Source organism: Arachis ipaensis, chromosome B3 (genome assembly GCF_059453495.1).
Source record: "Arachis ipaensis isolate K30076 ecotype BB chromosome B3, ASM5945349v1, whole genome shotgun sequence".
NCBI lineage: Eukaryota > Viridiplantae > Streptophyta > Magnoliopsida > Fabales > Fabaceae > Arachis > Arachis ipaensis.
In genome coordinates, this window is record NC_142438.1 from 113567583 (window position 1) to 113588784 (window position 21202).

Consider the following 21202-nt stretch of genomic DNA (forward strand, 5'->3'; position numbering starts at 1 on the left):
AGATTGGGTAATTTTCTTCTTATTTTCAAAAAGTTTTCAAAAAAAAAATTTTTTTTTTCAAAAATCTTTCAAAAATTTCTCCTTTGTTTTCGAAAAATTTCAAAATAAAAATGTTTTCAAAAATATATTTTTCTTCAGAATTTTTAAGAATGAATTCTAGTGTTTCATGAAGCATGTTGAATCCTATCTGGCTGTAAAGCCATACCCAAACTGCTTTGGGATTGGTCTTCAACTAAACACCTCAATGGATGTAATTTACATGCTAGAGCTTGGCTGGCTATTAAGCCATGCCTAACCCTCAGATTGGAGCTTTAGACTAAGAATTGAAGATTCCTGGAATTCATATAAAAAAATTTTGGAATCCTTATTTTTCTTTTTCAAAATGATTTTCGAAAAAAAATTAAAAGAAAATACAAAAAAATCATAAAATCATAAAAATCAAAAAATTATTTTGTGTTTCTTGTTTGAGTCTTGAGTCAAGTTGAAAGTTTGGTGTCAATTGAATGTTCATATTGCATTTTTTTTCGAAAAATTCATGCATTCATAGTGTTCTTCATGATCTTCAAGTTGTTCTTGGTAAGTCTTCTTGTTTGATCTTGATGTTTTCTTGTTTTGTGTTGTATGGTGTTTTTCATATGCATTCTTGAATTCTTAGTGCCTAAGCATTAAAGATTTCTAAGTTTGGTGTCTTGCATGTTTTCTTTGCATTAAAAAAATTTTCAAAAATAAGTCTTGATATTCATCATGACATTCAAAGTGTTCTTGGTGTTCATCTTGACATTCATAGCATTCTTGCATGCATTCATTGTTTTGATCTAAAAATTTTCATGCATTGCATAATTTTCATGTTTTTCTCTCTCATCATAAAAATTCAAAAATCAAAAAAATATCTTTCCCTCTTTTCTCTCAAAAAAAAATTCGAAAATTTGAGTTGACTTTTTCAAAAATTTTTAAAATCTAGTGTTTCTTATGAGTCAAATCAAATTTTCAATTTAAAAATCTTATCTTTTTCAAAAATCTTTCTCTTAATTTTATATCATAATTTTCGAAAATAATATCATCAATTAATGTTTTGATTTAAAAATTTCAAGTTTGTTACTTACTTGTTAAGAAAGACTCAAACTTTAAATTCTAGAATCATATCTTGTGATTTCTTGTGAATCAAGTCATTAATTGTGATTTTAAAAATCAAATCTTTTTCAAAAACTAATTTAAATCATATCTTTTCAAAAATACCTTCTTATCTTATCTTTTTCAAAAATTTGATTTCAAAATATCTTTTCTAACTTCCTAACTTCTTATCTTTTCAAAATTTGTTTCAACTAACTAACTAACTTTTTGTTTGTTTCTTATCTTTTTCAAAACTACCTAACTAACTCTCTCTCTCTCTAATTTTCAAAAATATATTTCCTCTTTTTCAAAAATTCTTTTTAATTAACTAATTATTTTAATTTTTAATTTTTTATTTGCAAAAATTACTAACCTTTTTCAAAAACTATTTTCCAAAATCACTAACTCTTTTTCAAAAATTATTTTCAAAATTCTCCCCCTCTCATCTTATTCTATTTATTTATTCATCTATTAACATCTCCTCACCTCACATCTCTGCTCTCCTCACCCTTGTGTTTCTTTCTTTACATTACATTCTTTGTCCCCTTCCTTTCTTCCACTCACACAGGGACTTCTATACTGTGGTATAAAGGATCCCTATTGTTATTATTATTATTTTTTCTGTGCCCTCTTCTTTGTTATATGAGCAGGAGCAAGGACAAGAATATTCTTGTTGAAGCAGATCCAGAACCTGAAAGGACTCTGAAGAGAAAACTAAGAGAAGCTAAATTACAACAATCCAGAGATAACCTTTCAGAAATTTTTGAACAAGAAGAGGAGATGGCAGCCGAAAATAATAATAATGCAAGGAGAATGCTTGGTGACTTTACTGCACCTAATTCCAATTTACATGGAAGAAGCATCTCCATTCCTGCCATTGGAGCAAACAACTTTGAGCTGAAACCTCAGCTAGTTTCTCTGATGCAGCAGAACTGCAAGTTTCATGGACTTCCATCTGAAGATCTTTTTCAGTTCTTAACTGAATTCTTGCAGATATGTGATACTGTTAAGACTAATGGAGTAGATCCTGAAGTCTACAGGCTCATGCTTTTCCCTTTTGCTGTAAGAGACAGAGCTAGAGTATGGTTGGATTCTCGACCCAGAGACAGCCTGAATTCTTGGGACAAGCTGGTCACGGCTTTCTTAGCCAAGTTCTTTCCTTCTCAAAAGCTGAGCAAGCTTAGAGTGGATGTTCAAACCTTCAGACAGAAAGAAGGTGAATCCCTCTATGAAGCTTGGGAAAGATACAAGCAGCTGACCAAAAAGTGTCCTTCTGACATGCTTTCAGAATGGACCATCCTGGATATATTCTATGATGGTTTATCTGAGCTATCAAAGATGTCATTGGATACTTCTGTAGGTGGATCCATTCACCTAAAGAAAATGCCTGCAGAAGCTCAAGAACTCATTGACATGGTTGCTAATAACCAGCTCATGTACACTTCTGAGAGGAATCCTGTGAATAATGGGACGCCTATGAAGAAGGGAGTTCTTGAAATTGATACTCTGAATGCCATATTGGCTCAGAACAAAATATTGACTCAGCAAGTCAATATGATTTCTCAGAGTCTGAATGAAATGTAAGCTGCATCCAACAGTACTCAAGAGGCATCTTCTGAAGAAGAAGCTTATGATCCTGAGAACCCTGCAATAGCAGAGGTGAATTACTTAGGTGAACCTTATGGAAACACCTATAATCCATCATGGAGAAATCATCCAAATCTCTCATGGAAGGATCAACAAAAGCCTCAACAAGGCTTTAATAATGGTGGAAGATACAGGTTTAACAATAGTAAACCTTTTCCATCATCCACTCAGCAACTGACAGAGAACTCTGACCAAAATACTTCTAATTTAGCAAACTTAGTCTCTGATCTATCTAAGGCCACTGTGAGTTTCATGAATGAAACAAGATCCTCCATTAGAATTTTGGAAGCACAAGTGGGCCAGCTGAGTAAAAGGATCACTGAAATTCCTCCTAGTACTCTCCCAAGCAATACAGAAGAAAATCCAAAAGGAGAGTGCAAGGCCATTGAATTGATCACTATGGCCGAACCTGTAAAGGAAGGAGAGGACGTGAATCCCAGTGAGGAAGACCTCCTGGGACGTCCAGTGATCAATAAGGAGTTTCCCTCTGAGGAACCAAAAGAATCTGAGGCTCAACTAGAGACCATAGAGATTCCATTAAACCTCCTTATGCCATTCATGAGCTCTGATGAGTATTCCTCTTCTAAAGAGAATGAGGATGTCACTGAGGAGCAGTTCACCAAGTACCTTGGTGCAATCATGAAGCTGAATGCCAAATTATTTGGCATTGAAACTTGGGTAGATGAACCTCCCTTGTTCACCAATGAACTAAGTGATTTGGATCAACTGACATTGCCTCAGAAGAAACAGGATCCTGGAAAGTTCTTAATACCTTGTATCATAGGCACCATGATCTTTAAGGCTCTGTGTGACCTTGGTTCAGGAATAAACCTCATGCCCCTCTCTGTAATAGAGAAACTGGGAATCTTTGGGGTGCAAGCCACTAAAATCTCATTAGAGATGGCAGAAAATTCAAGAAAACAGGCTTATGGACAAGTAGAGGACGTGTTAGTAAAGGTTGAAGGCCTTTACATCCCTGCTGAGTTCATAGTCCTAGATACTGGGAAGGATGAGGATGAATTCATCATCCTTGGAAGACTCTTCCTAGCCACAGCAAGAGCTGTGATTGATGTGGACAGAGGAGAATTGATCCTTCAAATAAATAAGGACAACCTTGTGTTTACAACTCAAGGATCTCTCTCTGCATCCATGGAGAGGAAGCATAAAGAGCTTCTCTCAAAGCAGAGTCAAACAAAGCCCCCACAGTCAAACTCTAAGTTTGGTGTTGGGAGGCCACAACCAAACTCTAAGTTTGGTGTCAAACCCCCATATCCAAACTCTAAGTTTGGTGTTGGGAGGTCTCAACAAAGCTCTGCACATCTGTGAGGCTCCATGAGAGCCCACTGTCAAGCTATTGACATTAAAGAAGCGCTTGTTGGGAGGCAACCCAATGTTTATTTATCTAATTTTTATTGTTTTTCATGTTTTATTAGGTACATGATCATGTGGAGTCACAAAACAAATATAAAAATTGAAAACGGAATCAAAAACAGCAGAAGAAAAATCACACCCTGGAGGAAGACCTTACTGGCGTTTAAACGCCAGTAAGAAGCATGTTTTGGGCGTTCAACGCCAGAACAGAGCATGGTTCTGGCGCTGAACGCCAGAAATGCACCCTGGAGAAGAGCTGGCGCTGAACGCCCAGAACAAGCATGGTTCTGGCGTTCAACGCCAGAAATGGGCAACAAATGGGCGTTCAACGCCCAGAACAAGCACCAATCTGGCGCTGAACGCCCAGAGTTGTGTGCAAGGGCATTTTGCATGCCTAATTGGGTGCAAGGTTGTAAATCCTTGAATACCTCAGGATCTGTGGACCCCACAGGATCACCTCAGGATCTGTGGACCCCATAGGATCCCCACCTACCTCCACTCACTTCTTCTCACCCCTCTTTCATACAATCCCATAAACACTCTTCCCCAAAACTCTTCACCAATCACCTCAATCTCTCTCTCCATTCATGATCATCCCTTCTGTTTTCCATTTACCACTCACATCCATACACCCACCTACCTTCAAAATTCAACATCTCTTTCCCACCCAATCCCACCCATCTGGCCGAATACACACATCCTTCTATCTCCTCCATATCTTCTTCTTCTTCTATTCTTTCTTCTTTTGCTCGAGGGCGAGCAACATTCTAAGTTTGGTGTGGTAAAAGCATAAGCTTTTTGTTTTTCCATAACCATTAATGGCACCCAAGGCCAGAGAAACCTCAAGAAAGAGGAAAGGGAAGACAATTGCTTCCACCTCTGAGCCATGGAAGATGGAAAGATTCATCTCACAAGCCCATCACTAAGAAAAGGATGGAGCAAACAAGAGAGCACATTCATGGATCTCAACAGGCACATGAAGAAGCTCATCATCAAGGAACCCCTGAGATACCTCAAATGCATTTTCCTCCACAAAACTATTGGGAGCAAATCAACACCTCCCTAGGAGAATTAAGTTCCAACATGGGACAACTAAGGGTGGAACATCAAGAGCACTCCATCATCCTTCATGAAATCAGAGAAGATCAAAAAGCAATGAGGGAGGAGCAACAAAGACAAGGAAGAGACATAGAAGAGCTCAAGGACATCATTGGTTCCTCAAGAAGAAAATGCCACCATCACTAAGGTGGACTCATTCCTTGTTCTCACTTTTTGTTTTTCGTTTTCTCTATGTTAAGTGCTTATCTATGTTTGTGTCTTCATTACATGATCATTAGTAGTTAGTAACTTTGTCTTAAAGTTATGAATGTCCTATGAATCCATCACCTCTCTTAAATTGAAAAATGTTTTAATTCAAAAGAACAAGAAGTACATGAGTTTCGAATTTATCCTTGAACTTAGTTTAATTATATTGATGTGGTGACAATGCTTCTTGTTTTCTGAATGAATGCTTGAACAGTGCATATGTCTTTTGAAGTTGTTGTTTATGAATGTTAAATATGTTGGCTCTTGAAAGAATGATGACAAGGAGACATGTTATTTGATAATCTGAAAAATCATAAAAATGATTCTTGAAGCAAGAAAAAGTAGCAAAGAATAAAGCTTGCAGAAAAAAAAATAGGCGACAAAAAATAGAAAGAAAAAGAAAAAGCAAGCAGAAAAAGCCAAAAGCTCTTAAAACCAAGAGGCAAGAGCAAAAAGCCAATAACCCTTAAAACCAAAAGGCAATGGCAAATAAAAAGGATCCCAAGGCTTTGAGCATCAGTGGATAGGAGGGCCTAAAGGAATAAAATCCTAGTCTAAGCGGCTAAACCAAGCTGTCCCTAACCATGTGCTTGTGGCGTGTAGGTGTCAAGTGAAAACTTGAGACTGAGCGGTTAAAGTCAAGGTCCAAAGCAAAAGAAAAAGAGTGTGCTTAAGAACCCTGGACACCTCTAATTGGGGACTTTAGCAAAGCTAAGTCACAATCTGAAAAGGTTCACCCAATTATGTGTCTGTGGCATTTATGTATCCGGTGGTAATACTGGAAAACAAAGTGCTTAGGGCCACGGCCAAGACTCATAAAGTAGCTGTGTTCAAGAATCATCATACTGAACTAGGAGAATCAATAGTACTATCTGAACTCTGAGTTCCTATAGAAGCCAATCATTCTGAACTTCAATGGATAAAGTGAGATGCCAAAACTATTCAAGAGGCAAAAAGCTACAAGTCCCGCTCATTTAATTGGAGCTATGTTTAATTGATAGTTTGGAATTTATAGTATATTCTCTTCTTTTTATCCTATTTGATTTTCAGTTGCTTGGAAACAAGCAACAATTTAAGTTTGGTGTTGTGATGAGCGGATAATTTATACGCTTTTTGGCATTGTTTTTAGTAGAATCTGGTTACTTTTAAGGATATTTTCATTAGTTTTTATGTTAAATTTATATTTCTGGACTTTACTATGATTTTGTGTGTTTTTCTGTGATTTCAGGTATTTTCTGGCTGAAATTGAGGGACTTGAGCAAAAATCAGATTCAGAGGTTGGAGAAGGACTGCTGATGTTGTTGGATTCTGACCTCCCTGCACTCAAAGTGGATTTTCTGAAGCTACAGAACTCAAAATGGCGCGCTTCCAATTGCATTGGAAAGTAGACATCCAGGGCTTTCCGGAAATATATAATAGTCCATACTTTGAACGAGTTTAGACGACGTAAAAGGGCGTTGAACGCCAGTTCTACGCTGCTGTCTGGAGTTAAACGCCAAAAACAAGTCACAAACCAGAGTTGAACGCCAGAAATACGTTACAACCTGGCGTTCAACTCCAGAAAGAGCCTCTGCACGTGGAACATTTAAGCTCAACCCAAGAACACACCAAGTGGGCCCCGGAAGTAGATTTATGTATCAATTACTTACTTCTGTAAACCCTAGTAGCTAGTTTATTATAAATAGGACTTTTTACTATTGTATTAGACATCTTTTGATCATCTTTGGAATCATCTTTGGATTATATTTTGATCTATTGATCACGTTTGGGGGCTGGCCATTCGGCCATGCTTACCCTCTCTTCACTTATGTATTTTCAAACGGTAGAGTTTCTACACTCCATAGATTAAGGTGTGGAGCTCTGCTGTTCCTCAAAGATTAATGCAAAGTACTACTGTTTTTCTATTCAATTCAACTTATTCCACTTCTAAGATATTCATTCGCACTTCAACCTGAATGTAATGAACGTGACAATCATCATCATTCCCTATGAACGTGTGCCTGACAACCACTTCCGTTCTACTTTAGATTGAATGAGTATCTCTTAGATCTCTTAATCAGAATCTTCGTGGTGTAAGCTAGATTGATGGCGGCATTCATGAGAATCCGGAAATTCTAAATCTTGTCTGTGGTATTCTGAGTAGGATTCTGGGATTGAATGACTGTGACAAGCTTCAAACTCGCGATTGCTGGGCGTAGTGACAGACACAAAAGGAGGGTGAATCCTATTCCAGCATGATCGGGAACCTCAGATGATTAGCCGTGCTGTGACAGAGTATTTGGACCATTTTCACAAGAGGAGGGGAAGTAACCATTGACAACGGTGATGCCCTTGCATAAAGCCAGCCATGGAAAGGAGTAGGACTGATTGGATGAAGACAGTAGGAAAGCAGAGGTTCAGAGGAACGAAAGCATCTCTATACACTTATCTGAAATTCTCACCAATGACTTACATAAGTGTTTCTATCCCTATTTTCTGTTTAATTAGTATTATTTTTGAAAACTCCATAACTTATTTTATATCCGCCTGACTGAGATTTACAAGGTGACCATAGCTTGCTTCAAGCTGACAATCTCCGTGGGATCGACCCTTACTCACGTAAGGTTTATTACTTGGACGACCCAGTGCACTTGCTGGTTAGTTGTATCGAAGTTGTGACAAATTATGAATTGAGATTAGAGCACCATGTTTTTGGAGCCATTACCAGAGATCACAATTTCGTGCACCAAAGTGCATTCTAAAAGTCTTGGTTCTCAAGTGATTCCTGAGCCAAAGGTACCTCAATTTCTTGTTCCTCTTTGAACCTGGTTTGAATCCTGCCTAATATTACTAGTGATTTTCAGTCATACTATCGATATGGAGATACAATGAAGCCTGATGTCTGGCTTGAAACTAGTGAGGTAAGAGTGTTGTATGCCCTTGGTAATTTTGTTCTTGTTCTTTAGTTCTGTCAATGAGTTGTCATTTGCCTCTTGATTATTGGAATACTGCACACTTATTTCTATTGCTTAAATGGAAGATATGAGGTCATTTTCTATTATTGTACTATATGCCATTGATAAGTAGTACTTAAACTATATTTCCTTAAGTATAGTGTTATATCGCAATTTAACTTGTAGGGAATACTTCTGATCATGTATTATCTTATTTATTTATTCAGGTGTGGGAGGTGAAAGCTGTAGAGTTGACCATTAGCCCATTTCACTATTCCAGTTGCAAGCTCAGTTCGTGATCCCATCCCCATTCTCAAAATGGTATCTATTTCTTAGTCTTTTCTCGTCTTGCTTGAGTTAATTCCAAGTCTTGGTGTGAGATGGAGTTTTTGATATTGGCGGCTGTGGTTTGTCTCTGTTGCATAGAAAACAGAATTTGGAATCTTTCCTTTTTTTTTGAGGGATGTGTCGGATCACCTATAGAGATTGTAACTGTTCTTCTAGTTTCCCTTTCCTATTTTGTACTATTCATGTCCTGTGCTGGTAGGATTCTTTTTCACTCTTTGGACAGGTTGAAGCAATGTTTATCTGTGTTCTTTGAGCACTACCTATGTCTCTGTGCTAATCATAAGGCAAGCATAGTGACAAATCATATCTTTGGTGCTGTAAATTAAATATCATTCTTTATTTTTTGCTTAACTTTTAAATGTCGTGACTAATGCCCTGGTTATTGTTTCAATAATCAGAGTTGCATATCCAAGGCTTTCATTCCAGTAATGCATTCAATGTGGCCAGGAATTTTTGGCAATTCAGGAGGATCTCCTTTTATGGTGTCCCAGATGAGTAAGCGTGCAGTTCAAGCTTCACATTTTATGCTGCAGATGATGCAGGCTCCCTTATATGTTAAAGAGACTCAACCAGAGAGTGAAAATGGAAGTACAGAAATGCCACAAGTCATTGATAGTTGTGTAGAGGTTCTGTGTGATTGTGGTGAAGAGGGTCTTGCACTACGCATTGCCAAGTATATAACTAAGAAGTGTATATAATATAGAATAATCCTTCGTTGCTTCTTGAATCTTGATCAGGGTAGTTGGAAACCATCTTTTGTTTGTTATTGGTCTAAGCTTTACTAATCCATCATATGCTGCTGCCTTAGAGCCAACAGTTCCAGTCTTTACATTTCTCTTTTCCGTAATCATGTGGTCAGTTTATCTCTCACTCTTTCCTATATATTTCTGTGTGTTTTTATAATTTTTCATACAATTTTTCAACTCATTCGTGCAGCATATAAAAAGTGAACTTGCTAAGGTATGAAGGTGTGGCAAAAATTGAAGCATCACGTGGTTAACCTCATTCGCAAATTGAAACACTCCCCCTCTTGATTTAGCTAATTTGATTACGTGTCCTGTTATTGGTGCAGGAGTATTGGTCCATTTAGAATTGCCAAGGTGCATTTTGGATACTTCTGATCCCTCAAAGCCTGGTAGCAAACCAGATGACAGTTTAGCGATTGTCTGGAGGGATGAAGGGTTTGATGATACCGACCTGAATTATATCACACTCAAACAACTCCGACAGCTAGTAACGTATGCTCTTATGATTACTTCACTTATTATGCTGCTGTTATTCTTTTCCTAATTGTATCTCACATTCTTTTCTGATTTTTCTTTTCCCCACTTAGTGCATGTTTGGGCGCCATTATTTTGTTAAAAAAAGATCTTTTTTTTCAATGAAAAAAGATCTTTTTTTATTTTTTAACGTGTTTGGCAAATTTCTAGTAGTAAAAGTAAAAGCACTAGTAAAATAAAAAAAAATATCTTTTTTGAGAAGCTGTAATTTACATCTTTTTTTAAAAGATCTTTTTTCCTTAAAAAAAAAGATGTTTTTCATGTAATAAATAAACAAAAAAGTACTTTTATATTGTTATACCCAAACATAATTGATTGATAAAAAGACCTTTTTATATGAGATATCCAAACATAAAATTACTTTTACTTCTCTATAAGATCTTTTAAAAAAAGATAACTCGAAAAAAGATCTTTTCTTAGAAGCTCACCCAAACAAGCCCTTAGAAGTAGTTTTCAATCTATTTTCTCTTTTCTAACGTGTTTTTTTAATTTTATTTCAAGCTGGTAGCAAATGCAATCGAAGCCACGTTCTCAAAGGGAGATGCAATTGCAATTGACATGCAAATGACAGCCAGTGCTGTCATTATATATTTGGCCATTGTTCTCGCAGGATGTGGTGTAGTCTCAATAGCTAATAGCTTTGCACCAAAAGAAATTGCAACTTGCCTGCACATATCTAAGGCAAAGGGTACATTCACACAGGTAATCTTTACTGGCCTGCTGTTGATATAAAATCATTTGTGAGTCTTCATCTAATAGCATAAGCATTAAGAAGAGTTAATCCTTGAGTTTGTCAGCTTGAATTTGTTTTTAGGATTTCATATCTCGAGGTGGCAAAAAATTCTCTCTGTACAGGTAAAAAATTGCTGGCTTTATAGTTGTTGCAACATTGAAAGAATCATCTTTTGGTCTAAGCACTAGTATCAACAGGGTAAAGGATTTTGACTAATGATTTCTGAGGTATTATCAGCCTTTGCATTCAATTTTTGAGTTTGTTTTTATCTTTTGAGCTCGTTTGAGATGGAATAGATAGGAGTTTAAGGGAATTTGCTGATAAGTGGAGATATTATTAGGCATCAAAAACAGCATTGATTGTAAAAACAAGGTTTTCTATTCTGTAGATTAGAGTATTGGGTTTAAATGTGTGATTTACAAGTAGATTGAGAAATTGGAGAGATTGGTAAGGGAGGCAAGAGAAAAATAGTTGGATAAAGAGTTTTGCCATTCTATAACCTTCAAGTGAGTTTCACTTATTTCGGTTATTGTTTAGTTTTATCTTAAGTTAAACAACCAAGTTTCAAGCTTGTATATTTTTGTGTTTCAGTTATTATAATATTAGTTTGTTTATTTAGAATATTGTGATGCATGATTTGTCTTATTTGGGTCTTCAATAACAGGGGATTACAAAAAATTATTGAAGAGGACAAGAGAGAGTTTCTTGTATTGAAGAGTTGCTTGTGAAGTAATTGCTGAAGTTGAATACTATTGAGGTTGCAAGTGAAGCGAAGTTGCGGAGAAAAGTTGAAGATTAAGTTATAAGTACAATTGTTAGCTTTACATGTTTGGATTAATTTAGGATTTTTTGAATTTATATTTTATGGATTATGACTATGTAAAAACTTGTCAAATTCAACTTTTGAAATACATTGTTGCTATTTTTGTAAAACTTGTGGGATTGAGTTTCAATTTGTTGAAATATAATGGCATTTATTATTTTGTTGGTAGACACAAATTATTATTTAGAATAGGAATATTTTTTGCAATACTTAATAAAAGAAAATTTTGATGTTGGAGAGATTATGACAGTTGAAAACGGTCACTAAATACAGGAAAAAACTGTCACTAAAAATATTATGACAGTTTAAATAGTCACTAAATATGTCTAAAAACTGTCATAAAAACTAATAACTTAGTAACGGTTTCAAATTGTCGCTAAATTGTGACGGTTTAAAATAGTCATGAAATATAAGAAAAAACTGTCACAAGATTTAGTAATTTAACGACAGTTTCAAAACGTTGCAAAATATAGTACCTTTACAAGTGTTACAAATTAGTGACGGTTTTACATTTTAAAAACCGTCGCAAACAATTTAGCGGCACTCCTTACCAACGGTGGTCCAAAACCGTCACTATGTCAGCTGGCGACGCTCAAATCTGTGACACTTTTTTTAACCGTCGAAAAACCATTTAGTGACAGTTAAAACCGTCACCAAGTATTAAAAAAAACCGTCACCAAAATGCTATTTTGTTGTAGTGTAAAGTCCAGAAATGTGAATTTTGAATAAAAACTAATAAAAATATAATAAAAAGTGAATAAAATATACTAAAAACTACCTAAAAATAATGCCAAAAAGCATATAAATTATCCGCTCATCAGTATTTCTTCTCCAATGAAGTTGGATAAAGGTAAAGTTGTGGTTGTCGCATCCAGGGATGATAAAGACATGGTCGCTGATCTAAATGAGGAATATTTCAAAGAAGGTGAAGATGAGATGGTCAGTACTATTTCTATCATCCCAACTGAGTATTTGGGAGAATATGAAGGTAATCCAGAAGAAGATTATGATGTTGATGATGAAGAAGCCTTTTTGTTTATTTGATATGAGGATGAACCTGGGTAATTTGAAAGGCCTTCCGAAAAACAAAAGTCTCATTTGCGCCCATTGCATATCACAGCAGTCATGAATGGGATCAACATAAATAAAGTTTTGATCGATGGAGGAGCGGCAATATGCCTCTTGCCAAAAAGGATGTTGATGAAGGTAAGAAAACATCCTGAATACTTAATCCCTACCAACATCTCTGTGACTGATTACAGTGAAGTTTCGACTCCTGCAAAGGGTCTAGTAATGCTTGGGGTGAAAGTTGGATCTTCTGATAGAAACACCGTGTTTGTTGTGGTATCTTCGAAGGCCAGTTATAATGCCTTGTTGGGACGTGATTGGATTCATAGAGTTTAAGCAGTGCCATCTACTATGCATCAAAGCGTTCTTTTGTGGACAGAGGAGGGAAAACCTGAAATAATTAAGGCTGATTCAAGTTTGTATGTCAAACAGTTACATGTTGATTTCAGAGCATATAGTCCTAAATTGAAGCCTTTGAAGGTCGACAGGGTGCTTAATTCTTTCAACTGTGAGGGTTGTTACTTGACTTTGGAAGGATTAAATGTGAAGCTTCGCCATCCGCAACTTGGTTTTTCTCTAACTGGGTGGGATTGTGCGGAGTAAGTGGTAGTTTGAAGACAATTCTTCCATGGCAGATGAACAAGGTGTCTCAAATTACCTGGTAACTTTAAATAAGTATTTAAGTAGTTTTTCTTCAGTTGAAAATAAAAGTGATTCTTCTGATAAAGTGGAGTCATTTAGAAATTTAGTTTCATCTTCTTCCTATAGTATAGATTTGATTTCTTCAATCGAATTTAGTCATGGTTTAAGTTCCTTTTGTTCCCGTAGTTTTAATAATGTTATCAATCAAAATGCTGCTGATATAGCAGAAGTACAGTGTATTGAAAACAAAGTTGTTGTTAATTCAATGGATAATCAAGTGTGTTTCAATCCCAATGAATCTGTTGATTTGCCTTTTGATTGCATCTATGATTTAGAACCTTTGGGTTTTGAAAAAGATTTAGTAAAGGGTGATGAATATACAAAGGGTTTCAAGTTGCAGGATCCCTTAGAAGAAATTAATTTGGGATCTGTTGATGAAATTCAAATTACTTACATATGTAAGGACCTTGTGAACCCATTTCGAACAGAATTGTTCCATATTTTATATGAATTTAAAAATTATTTTGCTTGGGATTATCATGAGATGTCTGGTCTTGATCGTTCTCTAGTGGAATATCGATTAGCATTAAGACCAAATGCTCGACCTGTGAAGCAAACGACTCGGCGATTTGCTCTTTAAATTAATCAAAAGATTAAAAAGGAGATTGAACGTTTGATTAAGGCAAAGTTTATTCAAACCACACAATATGTAGAATGGGTTTCGAACATTGTCCCTGTAATGAAGAAAAATGTAAAATTAAGAGTATGCATTGATTTTCGAGATTTGAATAATGCTACTCCAAAAGATGAATATTTTATGCCCATAGCAGATATGTTAATTAATTCTGCTGTAGATAATGAAATTTGAAGTTTCATAGATGGTTATTCGGGATATAATCAAATCTTTTGAAGATAATCAACTGTATTTTTGTCAACTTGAAAAGCTTTGGCTAAAACTTGATCAGAAATAGGTGGAGTTGACCCAAAAACAGCGTTAGCAATAGTGATAACCCCTGCATTTTGACTGCTTAGAGCAGCAACAGCAACAGTATTTTCATAACCAACATTCAATTGGAAGTGAGCAAGTCCCTTTGGAAACACAAACACATCACCCTTGTTTAGCACTTCAGTGAAAAGACGATTCTGTCCATTGTTTTTATTAGAACTCACAAATCCAATGTAGAGAGTACCTTCAATAACAATAAGGATCTCTGTGCCTCTTAGGTGAATGTGAGGAGGGTTTAAACCTTTTGCTGCAAAGTCTATACGAGCTAACGATATACTTAATGTGTTCAGTCCGAATAGTTCGTTAACGCTAACTGGAGTAACTTTTGAACCAAGTTTGTTGCTAGTGTTTCCGGCATCAACATGTTTGAAGAAATCTTCAACTACCACAAGATTAGGATCTTTGCAAAATTTTCCATTCAAAAAACTGCAATTCAAATCACAAGACATTTTAGAAAGAAAATTCAAATAAGAAAATATATGGAGTAAGACAAAGTACTCCTTTACAATTGGAAAATCCCTAACCACCCAACAACCGGTCCATTTGGATTGACTTTTGAAAAAATTACTTATTTTTTTCATCTTTTTAAAAAATGTCTTTTTTAAGAGACAAAAATTATTTCACATTTGAATAGGCTTTTAAAAAGAAATTTTAAGTATTAAAAACGTTATTTGCTTTTGATTTTTTTAAAAGCATGGTATTACTAACTTTAAAAAAAGCAAAATTTATTTTTTTAATAAAAATATTTTTTTAAAGACATATTCAAATAAGTTTTAAATAAATAAAAATATTTTATTTAAAAAAAATATTTTTTTTTACTAAAAAAGCCAATCTAAATTAGTACTAAGTAATTAGTCTAAGCAGTTTTTATAAACGACAAACTGTTGATGTGTTAGGGTCACTTGGTCCTATAGAGACAATTTAGACCAATTATTTGGATAGTTGAAAATTGATTAGGAATTTTTAAATTGTAAAGAAGTGTTTTGTTTTTCGAGTAAATGATCATGAGCTAGATTATGCATTAATTACATACCAACAGATTTGGAATCATTAACTGCCACAGAAAAGTCTTGAAGAGGGCTGGGATCATAGGTAGAAGCAAAAGATGATGCCAAAGCCAAAAACGCAACAATGAAGTTCAATGAAATTAGAGGGTGAAGTTCCAATTCCTTGGTCGCTTAATTCTCCGCCAATTCCTTGGTCACTTAATTCCAATTAGAGGGTGAAGTTCAATTCTAGTTTTTATGCCACAGAAACCCTAATTACCCAAATATGAGAGGATTATATGTCACGTATCCCATTAAGTCCAGATAATTAGAAATTTAGGAGAAATTATTTTTAAGCTGTTGTTCAAGTAAAGAGCTTTTTCAAGTTATACAAGAACTCAATTAGAACAAGGGTCATACTTTCGTTCCACCCAAATTTATAAGATAAAGAACGAAAATAATTCTTGAAATAGAAATCAGTAAATTAAAATAGAAAAGTAACAGTATCAATCCATACAATAGACAGAGCTCCTAACCTTAACAGTGGAGGTTTAGTTGCTAATGGTTCAGAGAGAAAACTAGAATTCAGAAAAACTGTAAATTGTGGAATGAGATAAGAGAGAAGAGAGGTTCCCGAAGGGCTGATTCTTTTCCCTTTTATATCTAATCCTAATTAATGTAAATTATATTTCTTAAAACTAAATAATATCTTTTCCTATTTTAAAATGAAATAAATTTTAATCAAAAATCAATAGAGATCTTCGAAGCATTCCTTGATGGACGTGGGGACCATTGCCTTCTCTTGGAGTGGCGCTTAACTTGAGAAATCTCAAGTTAGGCGTGGGGGAGGCAGCACCAATTTGGAGTGTTTTGCGTGTTGCTGCACCTAACTTGAGGGAGGATTGCGCCTAACTTGAAGAGAGCCGAACCACTTATGCATGTTGATGTTGTGTTTGGCGCCTAACTTGAGAAATGGCAGCCTCCTTTTCATGCTTTCCCTTTGTCCTGGCGCCTAACTTGAGAAACCTCAAGTTAGGCGCCACCCTTGCAGAATTGATGGAGAAGAAGTATGGACTATCATATATTGTTGGAAAGCTCTGGAAGTTAGATTTCTAACACCACTAGAATCATGTCAATTGGATCTCTGTAGCTTGAGTTATTCAGGTTAGAGTGCAGAGAGGTCAGGATTGACAGCATCATTCGCTTCCTTCTCTTTTTCTACAGAAACTCCATTAAATCCATCCAAATTCTACCTGAAATAAATAGAGTTGCACACAACTTAAATTAGCATCCATATTGGCTAAAAGATAATTAATTCTTGATTAAACTCAACAATTTGAATGCAAACTCATTAGAAAAAGATAGGAAAGATGCTCACGCATCACATGTCAATAAATGCACATTTGATTTAATTTTACAGCACTTGAGACGAATGCACACAAGATGGCATGGACCAGTGCAACCTGACATGCACAGATATGGAGGTCATCCCAAATAAAATACAAAAGTGGTCACTGTAATATTAATAATTGGTTTAGTGTGAAGTAATATAATAACTTCCAAAAAAAAAATAGCAAGTGTTGACTAGTCTTCAAAATAAGGATAGAGTGTATACAAAAGCAAGTAATAAACAAAACTCTAAAAGTTGAAAAAGTGAAGATTGCAGGGACATATTAAAATGATAGAGGTTCACATAAAAAATACAAGACTAAGCTTCAAAGATCTCCTTTAAGCGAGTAACTTCAGTTTGGAGAGCGGTTTGGAAGTTTCTGGCTTCTTTTGCAGCTTCATGTGAGGAAAGCATCTTCTCTTCAAGTGACTGTAAAGATGCATTGCTACTGTCAAGCATGCTACTTGCTTTGGCAAATTGACCCTCATTCTTTATCAAAGCAGCATCCAGCCTATTTTTTGCTTCTCTCTTGACAGTCAGCTGTTGTTCCAAGTCTCGAATCTCCTCAGATAACCCATGAGCCCGACTTTAGCTTTTGCAATATGAGCAGCCAGGGTAGTTTTGGCAATCCCAAAAGAGGACATGTCTTGTTTCAACTTAGAAAGAGCTTTAGTTGATTGTTGATATGATGAGATAACTGCTTGAGAATCCAAAAATTTGGCATAAAGGTCCTCATAAACCTTTCGCAAATGAGCCAACAAAGGATCAATAGTCTCAGGATGTAGTATAATTGAAAAAGTTTGAAGAATATCATAAAGCTGAGCCTTAAAGTACGGATCGGTGGTAAGTGTCAAAACAGGTTTGGATAGAATGACACCAAGTTGTTAGGCCAATGGGAGCAGGATGGATTTCTCGGCAGTCTTGGTTGTGGGAGGTGTAGTATGGAGTTGCTCTGTTGGAAGGTGACTTAGAATGGTCGAACAAGACTCAACTATGGCCTTCTGTGTATCCATACTACATGCATATACTTCATTCAGACTTTCTAAGTTAGCCAACAAATCATTCACTACATTAGGGGTTTGAGCATGAATGGAAATAATTTGTATTTATTTTTCTGACAGCTCACTCGGGAAGATTTCAGAATTTTGAAGCTAAACAAAAAACGCAAAAGAAGGTGTCAACATATATAAAAAAAACAAGAAAGAGATACTAATGATCAGGCTAAATGACATGTTATACCTTATTAGCATTAGCTTTAGGTGTAGGCTTGTCAGATGTGGCAGCCATTAAATTTTTAGTGCTAGGCACAATCAAAGAAATGGTAGGAGCCGCAGTGACTTAATGCAAGAAGTGAAATGAGGACAAAGGTAATTAATGAGATTAAAAATCAGCATGAGAGACATCATCATCATTCAAGTTCTTCCAGATAATGCTATTTTTAATATGGAGGATGTGAGAATATATAAAAGTACCTAAGAAGCAAGTTGACCACTGAGGCTAAGGGCATTAACATCATTATCTTCCGAAGAGGATTTACTTACTGCTTTATCACTAGTCGAGTTGCTTTCATTTTCCTCTTCATTTTTCTGAGAGACCTCCAATCCGTCAAGGTTGCCATCGATTGCATTTGATGTGTCATCCTCGTCATCACTATTTAAAAATATTGACACTGTAATTGGTTCAAGTCTTCTCTTTATCCGGCGGCTTGAGTAATTCAAATTGGGTTTCTTTTTTCCTACAAGTCTACCAGAAGTCTTTCTCAAAGGAGGTGCCATTTTCAGAAGGCATTATACATGAAGAAAATAATATTAATAACAACACAATAGAGAGGAACATAATTTTTGAAATCAAAATGGGCAAATAATTTAGTTTTAATTACCTTTTTTGACGATTGATGCTCTCCTCACTTGTTGCATTACGAGAGCAGTGGTCATCCTTTGATAATAGGTACTAAAAGCAACTTTAATGGAAGAGTAATAAGTTTTTCACCAAGAGAAAAATGAATATGTGGTCAACAGACAAGGTTTAAAAGGGAATAGGTGGAATTTATTTCTCTGCGAAGCATTATCTTTCTGAATGTGCAACAGATCTTCTAGTGAAGTAGCTTTGACGCGCAAAGATTGTGACTCCTGAAGATGGTAAGAAGACGGAATGGCCTGAGCTAACCCAAATTTCCTAGAAACGGAGTTTGGCATATAAACCAATGTTCTTAGGTCATCTTCACCTGGGAATCCAGCAAAAAATAATTGGAGAGTCAAGAACTGTGACCAAATAGTGATACTTTCTTTTTGTGTAATCCTGGCTGGGGTAAGAGATCACGTCAATCATTCAAAACCAGTTTGACAATTAGCAAAAGGAGTCAGATTGATGTTGTGGTCTTTCTCTAGCAAGTAATTGAAAGCATGGAAGAAGTATTTCATCTTATTATGTGAGACCATTAACTTATCAGAAAAAATTAAGTTGAGCAGATGGTGTCCTGCAATCACAAAATCTGTAGGACCTTTTTGGGTTAAACGTGGTTGTAGCTCAGATTCAAAAATAGCGCACAACCACAATTAAAAAAACCAAATGGGGCTGTCAACATTAGTGATTCTCTTCTTCTCCCTCATAAGGGCTGTGATCCAATCTAGAGTGAGATATAGTCAAGCCAGGAACAATTTGGCTAAACACAGCCTCTTACCTTCAGCTAACATAATGGCTAATGAGAGATAAGTGACTTCAACTTAAATACTCCGGGCACAAAAAACAACGCCGCTCAACCAATAGAAAAGGAAGGCTATATGCTCATTATCAGAAACAGGTTCTCCATCCCGACCCTTGTTATTAAGAATGAAGCTCTGATAGGTGGTGGAAGAGATATCAATGGCATACTCAACTCATGTGGTTGACTGGGTAGTAGTTAAAATTTCCTCTCCCAAGGGAGGTAGGCCAGTTATTACAGCTACATCCAGAAGAGTAAGAGTAATCATACTGTATGGAGTGTGAAAAGTATGAGAAGTCTCATCCCAAAAATACAATGCACCTCCCATTAGTCCTGAATTAGTAGTGTAAGAGTTTTTACTAAGCTGAATTAGGTCATATATCCCAATCTCTTTCCACAAGGTCATCTTTTCAATTTTAACCCTACCTAACCAAGCATCGTAACCTTCAATATTGGTCTTTAGGGAATTTCTGAATAGCCTATTGTTGGAGTCGAAGTATCCAATAGGAATGGAGTCTTGAAAAGCAATAGGTTTTCTTTGAGGGTGACCAGGAAAAAATTTTTGATATTGTTTGCAACTTTAGAAGAGATAATAGGGCCGATGAAAGCTGAGTGTATACCGTCAATGGTTAAAGGGAGTAGCACTTGAGATTCCCATATTTTTTATTTTGAGGCCTCTAGTTCAGGAGCAATATCTTTGCCGTTTTTGACAACATGCTTATCACAAATGGCCACTTTAGATGAAGAAAGAGGACTTGTTGACAGATGGTGGCTTGAGGTTTCCATAAAAATACAGATTGAAAAAATCCAAGTATTAGGTGCTGAGGTTGTCAACGATCAACAAACAAGCTGTAAAGGTAATTAAAAAAAATCCATAAATAAAACATATGAAAAATTCATTATCTACTATATTGATCATTGCTAAAAGAAAGAAGAATGTGTATATAATCTAAGCAAATTTCTTTATTTTCTATTGCATTTGTGTAACATTACTTCAGAGCATTGCCAGAGATCCTGGAATTGCATTCTTCATTAAAAAATTCAATGGCAAAAATGATGCAAAAGCTAAATTATTCCTAATTAATATGGCCACAAGATAGCAATTGTTTCTACTTACATTGGAAAAAGTCTAGTTAAATTAAAATAGATCATATTAGTGAAGGGCCAAAACAAGCTCACTTACCGTTAGAAAGAAGCTGAAAAATATATACACAAAGAAGTCTGGTAAAGCATCTCCTTTAGCAAGACCTCGAGGATTAGAAGACAGTTGACCCAGTGGAAAGCAAATTTGAAGAAATTCAAGACCTTGATCTTCAACACGTTGTGAACAGGTTTTGGGGCAGCACACAATTTTCAATTAGGGAACATCAGGTTATATTTGTAGATATAATAATATATATTACCAAGAAAAGGGGGGAAGAAATTTCGACATGTTTGTGCCAAGAAAATAAACCATCTCTTTTATCTTGTTTTTAAAAGCAAAATTGACAGAAATATTATTCTTCTTTTTTTCTGTCCCTTTTTTCATACTTGAAAACAGAAAAAAGACCGCAACATAAGAATAGGAGTTCAATAGTCAAATCATAATTTGATTCAAAGAATGTAAAAGAATCAAGGAGAATGCTCTTCAGAATAAGATTCTAGTACTCATAAATAACACAAGAGATATTTTGCATACCATTTTTAGGGGCTAGGGTTCCTCTAAATCAACAATGAAAAGAGAAAGACAAAAATGAAGCTAGCATTAAAATCTTACCTGAAATATTAGAAGAGCTAGGTATAGTTGAACCCTTGTGGATGGAAGAGGCCCACCATAATAGATGAAATTTGGAAGAATAGAAGACACAGAGTTGAAGAAG

At 35.6% G+C, this 21202-nt stretch overlaps 1 protein-coding gene and 1 non-coding gene across 2 annotated transcripts; both read right to left on the reverse strand.

The window, feature by feature from the left end:
- Positions 1 to 2286: 2286 nt before the first annotated feature.
- LOC148572096 (small nucleolar RNA R71) lies at positions 2287 to 2394 on the reverse strand. The gene has a single exon (XR_015908692.1). It is a non-coding gene; the product is annotated as a small nucleolar RNA R71 (small nucleolar RNA).
- Positions 2395 to 11582: 9188 nt separating this feature from the next.
- LOC107633459 (germin-like protein 12-1) lies at positions 11583 to 18417 on the reverse strand. Its single transcript, XM_016337085.2, has 6 exons — positions 18132 to 18417; positions 17882 to 17979; positions 16994 to 17182; positions 15296 to 15435; positions 14164 to 14692; positions 11583 to 11663 (listed from the first exon to the last, which is right to left on the reverse strand). Exons 1-6 carry the CDS (start codon positions 18415 to 18417, stop codon positions 11583 to 11585), a joined length of 1323 nt encoding a protein of 440 aa, XP_016192571.2.
- Between the last annotated feature and the right edge of the window lie 2785 nt (positions 18418 to 21202).